The 10,710-nt window shown below is 32.5% G+C and overlaps 1 protein-coding gene across 2 annotated transcripts; it reads right to left on the reverse strand.

Moving 5' to 3' along the window:
- Window positions 1-5,128: 5,128 nt before the first annotated feature.
- On the reverse strand, window positions 5,129-10,597 carry LOC123699221 (putative ribosome-binding factor A, mitochondrial). 2 transcript variants are annotated; one of them, XM_045646117.1, is made up of 7 exons: window positions 10,377-10,597; window positions 10,104-10,305; window positions 9,588-9,756; window positions 9,031-9,170; window positions 8,501-8,604; window positions 7,831-7,984; window positions 5,129-5,416 (listed from the first exon to the last, which is right to left on the reverse strand). In XM_045646117.1, exons 1-7 carry the CDS (start codon window positions 10,469-10,471, stop codon window positions 5,225-5,227), a joined length of 1,056 nt encoding a protein of 351 aa, XP_045502073.1. In that variant the 5' UTR covers window positions 10,472-10,597; the 3' UTR covers window positions 5,129-5,224. The 2 variants fall into 2 exon arrangements, with proteins under 2 accessions (XP_045502073.1, XP_045502074.1); XM_045646118.1 differs by having other exon boundaries at window positions 10,384-10,495.
- Between the last annotated feature and the right edge of the window lie 113 nt (window positions 10,598-10,710).

Here is a 10,710-nt window from a genome sequence, read left to right on the forward strand (position 1 = left end):
ATTACACCGTGGCCAACGAAAACCCATAGCCGCGAATCCTAGCCCCGACTCTCGAAGAAGTGCGTAATTAAACCCAAACGTGACTTGGCAACGGGATCGCCGTTACAAGGGCGCTACAGAAAATGATACGATATTTGTACAATATCGTTTGTTATGTTAATAGTCCCAGTACAGCCGAACCTAGACCTGGATTGAGAATAATAATAACTTTACTAATCGCATAGTTTGAGTAGCATTTCCGACAATGTTGCGACTTGTTGAATATTACGGCAGGTTTTGCAATGGCGAGATGGAGTCAATGTTATTTTTACCTAAAATTGTAATTTCCTATTTACAAAATTTAATGCAGTATCGAGTAAACATGATGATGCATTTACTGTGCATCGATTATGACCTTCTCTTATGTTGATAACATAACATTGTTTGCGCAGTGGTGCGGCTGTTAACTATCAACGTGACCTTAATTAAAAAAATAAAAGCGATTTAAACTTATCAAACATAATGCAAGCACATTTTATACCTACACTTTATGCATACAATGTCGGATTGTAATACTGTAATGTCGGCGCATTCAGCCGCTGCAGAAAAACAAGCAGTCTCAACTATTAATGGTAATAATCATCGACTGCTCATATTGATATTTTTGTCTTAACGAATAGGTAAAATCCACCTTAAACATTAAATCTTCAAACAATGCGTAAAAAAAACAAATACATATATTATAAGTTTCATTATGGGAAAATCACTTAATACCTAAAAACTGTGATATTGAATATAAAAATTATACCCGGCGCGGCCTAAGATGATCCCTATGACAGTTCGTCTTAGTGATTGCTCGTATGATGGATCGTGTCGATACTTTACTATTTTATAGGCAAAGGTGTGGTTTGTATTCAGCCACGTCGGTAAACATGTTTTTACAAATATTATAAAATGAATTTTTAACGTCTATTATGTAAACGAAACGGTAAGTAAAACGAAAGTTTTCCAAAACATAAAAATGTACCTCATCATTTTCTCGTAATTTTAACCCGTTTAACACAGTGTATATTATTTTATCATGAAATAGGAATCCCCCATTTAATTTTTCTAAAAAACTTATATTATCATAGGTAAGTAAATTAACGCGAACGGTAATTAATTAATTAATTATGCTGCGATCTTCTGTTCCATTCAATAGTGAATGAACTATAGCTTAAGCATGGAAAAAATGTGAACTCGTTTCCATTATCGAAATTTGTTTATCGATACTTTCCACACTAGTCGATAAATGCCAACGATGTAAGTTTTGAAGGACGTAAACGTAAAGTCAGATTGATATAATTTCTCGTAAATGTTTATAATTGTTATAATTCCAACGGAATATCATTGCAATGGCATAAAGCTACGTAAAAATTAATAAATGCCATTTTTAGACGCCTCCAATACGTTTCTAACTTAATGGTGACGCCATTACAAGTTTGTCTCTTGAGAATAACTGTCAGTGTCATAGGGATCATCTTAGGCCGCGCCGGGTATAAAAACCCGAACTCGTACGTCTCTTTACCCAGTCCCCGTCCGATTAGGGCCCTTCTGGCCTCCTCCACTCAAGCGACAGCTCAAGCCGAGGTTCGTGGTCCCCGTCAAGGGGGGACGCCCTTGTGCATGTCGCTACCAGGGTGAACCTTCAGTTCACCCCCGCGTCCGCGTTAAAATGTAGAAGCCCTTCTGGCTAACATTGAGAAACACCATATATAAAAAAAAAATGTCTCTTTACCCATCGTCTAATGTCAAGTGTCAAGAGACACGCTTGCTTCTCTGGGATAATTCTTTTCCTTTTTTCACTCAATCAATGTTCTGATTGTTTCTTTATTGAACAGCTATAACTCAAGTTGATAGGGACTCAATTTTGATTCGGAGAGGAGAATATAATTTAAAAAATTTGCAATAATTTCCAGAGATTTTCGAATCAACAAAGCATTTAATTCATTAATTAATTTCATTTATTCAATAATTTGGCGCCCTTAAAACCCTGCCGCCCCTGGAATACGCTCCAAATTATATTAACGTATTCTCTCGCAATTCGCAAATACATCAAAGTCAACTCTACTAGGTACGTAGGTACCACAGGTAGGTACATATTAAACAAAAAAAAGGAAAAGTGTGTTTGTAATATTATATAAAAATGTAGGTATATAGGTATGAAAGAAGGTAAATTTTTATTAGTCTAGTGTGCCTTAATTAATTTTTATGAAACGAAATAGACGGTGCTGTTAGTCCGAGCAAAAACTCTGAATTATAATATTTGGCCTGCATAAAATATAATCCAACATAGCCAAAGTCGTTCGCGTTATCATAAAAGGAATGAAATAAATTTTATGAAAAAAAAATGATGATTCAAAATATGTTTTGATAAAATAAAGAACTACATGAACCATGAACAATAAGTACTTAGGTAAAAAGTACATAGACACAAACACAGACACACACCAAAAGTCAGACCTGTGTTTCAAATTATCTTACGTAAATAAACATCTTTATCAAATATGCTGCTGCAGCTTTGCTAATAACAAAGCATAGTTCATGCCATAATGATTTGCAATTTAAAAGATAGTTACTGCGAGTGCCGTATAGCGCTCATCCTGCTCATAATCCTTTATTTTCAAAGTGGCAACGCGTATAGAAAAATACATACTTATATGTAATGATGTACGTGATGCAACTTAATCATATGGATTATTAATTATTACCATAATTCAATATATTATCCTCCCATTTACCACCCTGAGTTATTGGAATTGTTATCGTCATTATGTGAAAACAAATATCCCAAGCCTAGGTCTTATAAATTATCCTTATTAATTCCCACATACTACATTACAACAGAATCAACATCTCTGTTGTAACTTGTAAGAAAAATGATGCCGTCGCGTCGCGTCGTTTCTCTACGGAGTTATATACCTCTAGAGTCTAGAAACTTACATATAGTTAGGTACATTATAAATGCTAACTAACGTGTTAAACGGAATTAAATTTAAATCCTCGATTGAAAAGTATCCGCAATATTGGTATACCTATGTTTGAAATATTAGGTACCCTACGTCGCTCAATTGTACGTAGTTTTACTAATAAGGTCTAAATTGGCATAATGAATGATCTAACATGGATCTAATTAACTATTATAAACTCAGAAGAATATGCATAAGCGCGAGCGCTATATTAGCGAACTATAGATAAATAAATTCCTAAATTAAAAATTTCCCCTAACAAAAGAAATAGCCTTACAAAATATGTGAAAATATCAGTTCAGTGAACGATCTTATTAAAGCTCTTTTCAATTCTAATACTGCTAATAAATTTTAATAGAAATGCTGTTTCTATAGAGATTTATCTAATAATTTCCTTTCAAATTGTCTTTCAATATAGACATCTTATTTCTCATTTTACATCACGATATTTAGAAATTGAATATTCAAGATATTTAAAGAGCTTCTGCTTTCATAGGCATTGTCCAATTTTATTCCTTTAGTATAATTAAAAGAGTACCCATAATCTATATACATATACCTATGTATATAGGAAGTAGCACAGATACTATAATGCTATGTAATAGACACTACATACTTATGTAGGTACCTAACGTAGGATGTTCCATTATGAGAATAGCGCTCATGAGTTCATTTTACTTAGCGCTCAGGAACCTCCCTCTTCCATGCTGTGCCTATATAGGACATAGGTACCTACATACAACTACCTACATATTCAAAGTATTTACCATAATATAGTGAATATGAAATTTAAGTACAGCTTTTGATCCTGAAGCGATCCGACCATAACTGAAAAAGCTACTTTTACCGTTCTTACATTTTACTGAATTCCAAAATAAATATCAACACAATATAGGTAGGTACCTATACGATAAAAAAATCCGTGATTAGTTATAACAAAAGAAACAAAATAAGGGGATTTTTTTACGTAAAGAATCTCGGAAAAAATTCCCTTTCAAATACCCATAGACATCTAATTTAGTATCAATCACGAGCGTGGCCATTACAAGATTAGTTTCATTCGATAAAGCATTATTCGGCCCCCACATTTCTCCGTCGTTACTTAAACCAATTTGTCTTTATTCGTCACCTCACTAAGTGAATACGGGCACTCTGTACTAGCTATTGTAAATCTTTTTACGGAATCAATTTATATTTATAGTAAAAACGTCAGTAGGTTAGTTATTGAACCATTGTCAGCAAGTAATATGGCACGTAACATCAAATAATAAAAGTCGAGTGTGTCTTAAGAAGTATGTCTTCATTATTCAGAAAGCACGTAGCTCGCTTGCCCATAGACTTGATATCGGAAAAATCAATAAAAAAAGTCTCGCTAGCAGACCCAGATTGCTATCGATCGCAGATACGGCTGGGAAGTCCACAATGAGTTCCTGACTAAACGATATTCTACGCCTTTTAGCCTAGACTTTTCTATTTGAAGTTGAACATGCAAAGTTGCGTGTCCTATTTTTATTAGTATCGGAATCAAGATTTTTAACTTGTAATAGGCGCATATCAGAACTTACGAAGTTTAGTCATTAAAAAAGTATGTACATTTCTACAATTTGGTAAATAGTCCCTTTGAAAAGGTTTAATGTTCAATGGAGAAATCCACGTAAATTTTCCTCTGAATTGAAAATAGAACTCACTACACAAAAGAAACAGGCATAAAATTTAATTTGCGTGTAGGCTTTAAAGTAGGTCGTGAAAACCTAAAAGGGCAGATTAATTGGGACAACAATAAAAGCGAGATACGTTTCCTACACGTAGGACTTTGGAAACATTTTAATTACAGTTGTTTGAAATAGAAATATTTTACTTTGCAGTGTTTCAGGAGTTTATAGCGAGGGGAAATACAACCTATGAACCTACGTATGAACGTATCTTTTAACATTTTCAGAGTATTACAGTAATTTTAAGTAATGAATAGTATATATGTATTTGTAAACTTTTACCAAATAATATGTTGCTTTAGTACTTTCATTAGAACAGTCAGAGCTTGTGGCAAGAATAAAAATTATGGACAGGATAATCTTGGTTCAACCTTATCGTTTCAGGTGTACGAACGTATGGATATCATGTATAATTAAAAAAACTTTAAATATTTCCATATTTTATTATTCTAAAATTATATTTACATAACTATCGAAAATTTCATATTCACTAAAATTTACACTCGACGACTTATCGTGTGGTGTCTATACTTTTTCATCCGCTACATTTCTCTGTAAGCTATTCGTATTTCCATACACTTCGATATCGTAATCGTCTCTATAGTCGTCGCAGAACTCTTTGATATCTTCGGGTCGTTCCTCGACGTCGTATTGGTCGTATATCGGGGTCGTCACGTCCCGTTCCTTTGATTTTTTGTGAAGTTTGTTTTGTAGAATCTGAAAGTGTAAAAGACGTTGAAACCATAGCTTAGTATTAAAAAACTAATTGAATATAAAATTAATAAAAAAAAAATTATAACAATTTAAACTTATTTAAATTAAAAATGATATGCCCAGGGATTTTCATAAATAAATGACATATTGAAGTAGGTGAAGGCTTTTTTGTAAATATCTAATTTTAACACAACGCAGTCTACATCAAAAATCTCATTTTAATTGATAAATAGGTATGAATCATTATTTTTACAATCATAAAATATCTAAAAATAATAAACACAAAAAAACTTAAACCTATATTTATCTCAGATTCCCTTCGTCTTCTTAAATTCCCTCATCTCGCAGGAATGCTGATTGCTTAACTTGGAATATCGTAAAAATGTTACGATTTTTCGTACCTTCAATTGCGTTTGGGAGTAACGTTTTGTTCAATTTTATATAACAAAGAACTAATTCAATATCATTGCCAAAAAAAAAACAATAAAAAATATAATAGAGGGAGAACATTATAAACGATAATTCGTTTATTTTGTTCTTCATCATCAATCTGTTATTTTTTCTATGGGAATAGAAATTAATTCCTTTGAGAAATAAGGCAAGGCATAATTATAAGGAGCAATGCAATTCAATAATGATAATCTTCAAAATTACATCATTTTTCAAAATATGTAAACAGGCTAGGCGATTTATTAAAATTAACATTTCATTTATAAATAGCAACTAAATTCAGTGACTTCATATTTTGCGCAAAAAATGAAAAAATAACACCAATAGTACGGCATACTCTGAGCAAGACGACCCAGATTGGAATAAATTCATTTAGCTGGAGGCTTTCAGCGCTCATTCCTTTTCATAAGTAGTTATTTTTATTATCCTTTTATTTAATAATAATAAACTAGGCGAACTCTATTCATATTTTCTATAGCACTTACAAAACATGATTCATTTGAGTGATTCATATTTCATTTACTAGTATTTCTATTGTCACGGTTATTACGTTTGTATGCGGTCTTATCTATACTATTATATTGGAATATTATAACATAAATTCCCACTAATTCCGCATTGAAAGAATATGTAATTCTTAAAACAGATAAAAGCTTTAATCCTATTATATTTTGTGCATTTACAAAGAAACGCATCCATTCGCTGATAGTACGAACTAGTAAAACGTTCTTACCACAATTCATAAAATTATTTCCTGGAAAAAATATTACAAGAACAATCTATGGAATATAAAACTATAATCGAATCAATGATGCAAAATAATATCGTCATCTATACTAATATTATAAAGAGGAAAGGTTTGTAATTATGTACCTATGTATGTATGTATGTATGGTTTCACGCATAAACTACTGGACCGATTTTGATGAAATTTGGCACAGACAATCTTTAGACCCTGAGAAAGAACATAGGCTACCTTTTATTGCGAAATATGTACCACGGGCGAAGCCGGGGCGGACCGCTAGTAAAATATATTTTTATGAGGGTACCAATTACGACAAACACCATTTCAATATCGTTTGCGTCTTATTCGTATGCTTAAACATTGCGTACTATAAAAGGTTGCGGATAATAAGATCCACGTTTAAATTTTTTGCAAAAAATGCAGGCTGATAAGATAAAAAATAAAAAAACCCTTTGACGTGATTCAGCCTTGAAAAGTTCAACATTATCAGTAGTTTGGAATGCTTTCCGTAATAATCAGGACATAATATATTTTCATATTGAGGTCGATATGTAAACATAATGCCAATAAAATGCATTTTATTGCGTGATAACTCGATAATGAGGATGCTTCGTATGTTTTCTTCGGGTTTCTTATATTCTACAATGTTTTAATATAATGGGTTACTGTCTTTTAGTTGGATACGTAATTTTTTTTTAACTTGTAATACATAGTACATACATTCAAATAAACATGTTTGGAAGTTGGCTTGAGATGTATATGTGCGTACTTAAATAAGATATGACCGTGATTTTTTTATTTTTATTTTAGTAAATGATTAAAATATTTTTACAAAAAAATTGTATTCCATCATCCTGCCATCAAAAAGTAAAACGTTAGTGCTTCAGAAATGTTTTCCTTACTGACGATAATTTCAGAGTCTTTTGGAAGAAAAAATGTTACTCTGAATAAATCTGTAACTATTCAGTAGTTAATATCACGGTTTTTTTTCATACTATTTTACAGCCGACTATATCACCATACTAGCATTCCGCCCGCGGCTTCGCCCGCTTTATCTAAAAAATTAGATACTAAAACCTTCCTCGAGAATAATCCTATCTATTAAAAAAAACCGCATCAAATTCTGTTGCATTGCGTTTAAAGGGATATAGGGACAGAGAAAGCGATTTTGTTTTATACTATGTAGAGATTTATATTTAACAATCAAAGAAATTATATTTACCTGTCGTTTAAGCAGAAATTCGGCTAAATCTTGCTTCTGTTTCTTGAGATCTACATTAGAAGATGTCTCTTCTGATTTCCTGTAGGATATCACAGGCGAGTCTGAGTCTAAGTTGGCCCACGCGTCCGATGTCCTTTTTCTAGCTGCTAGGAGTCTATAAGTATTTTTTTAATTTAAAATTACGACTGTGATATTTAAAATGATCTATTATGGAGCTGAAGTAGTATAAAAAACTGATGTTTTTATTTGCTCTACTTCCATTGGCTAGAAGCTGATGATATATGTATTTTTTTTTTTAATTATTAATCAGTGTTTAAATATCTTACTGTTAATAAAATAAAATCAAAAGTTGATTAGGTAATAAAAGCAATACAAACATAAATTAAAAAATGTGTGCGTGTACTAGTGTAGGTACACACATAAGAAGTGAAACTTCTTTATGACCTTATTTTTCAAAAAATAATTTACTATATGCAACTTTACAGAAATACGTCGAATCACGCGTGGTAGGGATAGGAAAAAGATGGCGCGTAACGGAAAAACGTCACGCATAACGAAAAAATGATACACTACATTTTTTTCCAACCCCGATAATGAAGTTTCACTTCAAAAACACAAAAAACTGAAAGATTTTCTTTTATTCAAAACAATGCTATCTAATGAATATTACCTGTTCATTATTTTCGTGTGATCAAGCCCGTAAATACTATTCGTCATATCTGGTATGGGATCATCGACAATTTCCTGTTCATCTTCCATTTTTTTAATAGCCGCCTACAAAATAACAAAGTTACGAAAACGTATGTCTGGCTGTCTGCATGATCTTGCTGACAACATAGTAACTTTCACTAGCTGCTAGCATATCAATAGAAAGTTCCTGAAGAACTGTAAAAACATACTGCACAAAAATTTTCGACAAGTCCTTAAAATAGATTTCAAACACAACTCCTTTCTCCTAAAAAATGAAATATATACATGCATTATGAAAAAATATATCTATACTGTCTTTATACTAATATTATAAAGCTGAAGAGTTCGTTTGTTTGTTTGAACACCCTAATCTCGGGAACTACTGGTACGATTTGAAAAATTCTTTCGGTGTTAGATAGCTTATTTATCGACGACCAACAGGACCACTCCTCAGCCACGGGGGCGAAACCGCGGGGAGCAGCTAGTCTTAGATAATCTATATATCCTTACCTTCACATCAGGAGGTAGTTTTATATCTAATGTAAATTCCGACTTAAGGATTTGTCCGACATCCGTGGGAGTGTAATCGTCGCCATAATCAGCTTGAGCTAGGCGCCGATCCAGGTCTACAATTCGTGCTTCTTGCTTATCTAGAATAATATTCATACTTATAATGGAATGGAATGAGTATTAAGTTGCATTTGACTTTACGTGAGTATACATTTTGAAATAAAGGATTTTTTTAACCCTTTTTTATGTAAGACTAGCGGTCCACCCCGGCTTCGCCCGTGGTACATATTTTACGTTACGGTACGTTTTCATTACGAACCATCCTCGTATTTCAAGGACTACAATAAAAAAAGAACTATCGAAATCGGTTCAGCCGTTCACACGTGATGCCGTCGAACGCTAAATGGGTTTCATTTTTATATATTCATAGATTACAGTATGATTGACTTAATCTAATTATTTTTAGCATACACCAATTATGTATTAATTTAAATTTATTTAAGAATCAAAATCAAAAATATGAGTTTAAACTTAAGCAAACCCTAAACAGCCCTTACCCTTAACAAAACAAATATATGGTATTTCTCCCATAAGTCGTAATGTAGATAATTCATGTCGGAGAGGACCAGCTGTGTTCTTTAGAACCCTTTCTGTCTCCACATCAGTTGAGTTGCTTTTACACACCCAGAACACATTGACTGTGTTGAAATCTGGTGTCACTTGCACCTGTGAAAAAAATATTGTAAATATTATTTAATGCCTCAGCCCCCGGAATCACAGTCCACAGACACAATAGAAAATCTATTGTGTCGTGGTCTCATTGGGCCGCTTGGTGGTCAATGGGTTAATATGTGAAAAAGACAGAGTATAGTATACATACAGGTATTTAATAATGGTGTTTTTGCAATAGTGTAAAGTGTGAATATTATTTTTCATGTAGGTACCTATGTCTAACTTATAAAATATGTAACAATTAATAGTTAGGTATGAATTTAGTATTGTTACATATTATACTGTGTTAAAACTGATACAAATAAATAAAATGTTAGCCTTACATAGTATACATTTTGTACCTTTGATATTTCAATTCCGCGACCCACAATATCCATAGAAACTGTACCAGTAGACATAATATCAGTGATATGCTTCATAAATAGCTTGTTCAACACAGCCATTCTGCGAACACCTCGATTATCGGGTTCTTTTGTTGTTTTTGTAAGACTTTTAAGACTAGGTAGCATATTCATATCTATTGACTGCGAAGGATACCATTGCCTGAAAACATAACCTCGTTAGTTGTCTTTTTATGCGACTGTATAGAGTTCTTTGTTCTTGCAATCACTTACCGTTTACCTTTCGGATTTAACATTTTACATAATTTCATCCCTTGCTTTTTAGTACTGTATAAAACACAAGAAGTATTGTAAAATCTACGGATCATATTTGCAGTTGCTAAATTTATAATATGAAAGTCAATTTAAATGTATTTGATAGTTTATACAGTTGACATGCAAATAATAAAGATTATTTAACTTTTAGGCAAAATGCCATTGCTTTGTATATACTTGCTCTGTGTTGTATATAAACATTTGCTTTAAAATAAATATAGCTAATTTTCAAAATTCGAAACCAAAATAGGTAAGCGTTTTTGACAAATGACGTTTTAAACTTGACAAGTAA

Source organism: Colias croceus, chromosome 17, assembly GCF_905220415.1.
Source record: "Colias croceus chromosome 17, ilColCroc2.1".
Lineage (NCBI taxonomy): Eukaryota > Metazoa > Arthropoda > Insecta > Lepidoptera > Pieridae > Colias > Colias croceus.

Excerpts from the sequence above, each read along its gene's own strand:
- LOC123699221 (XM_045646117.1), bottom strand. The coding sequence starts at position 10,471 with ATGATCCGTAGATTTTACAATACTTCTTGTGTTTTATACAGTACTAAA. Across the intron at positions 7,985-8,500 it reads CACACGAAAATAATGAACAG|ACTCCTAGCAGCTAGAAAAA; the intron begins GTAATATTCATT and ends AAATACTTATAG. Across the intron at positions 5,417-7,830 it reads AATTTCTGCTTAAACGACAG|ATTCTACAAAACAAACTTCA; the intron begins GTAAATATAATT and ends TTACACTTTCAG.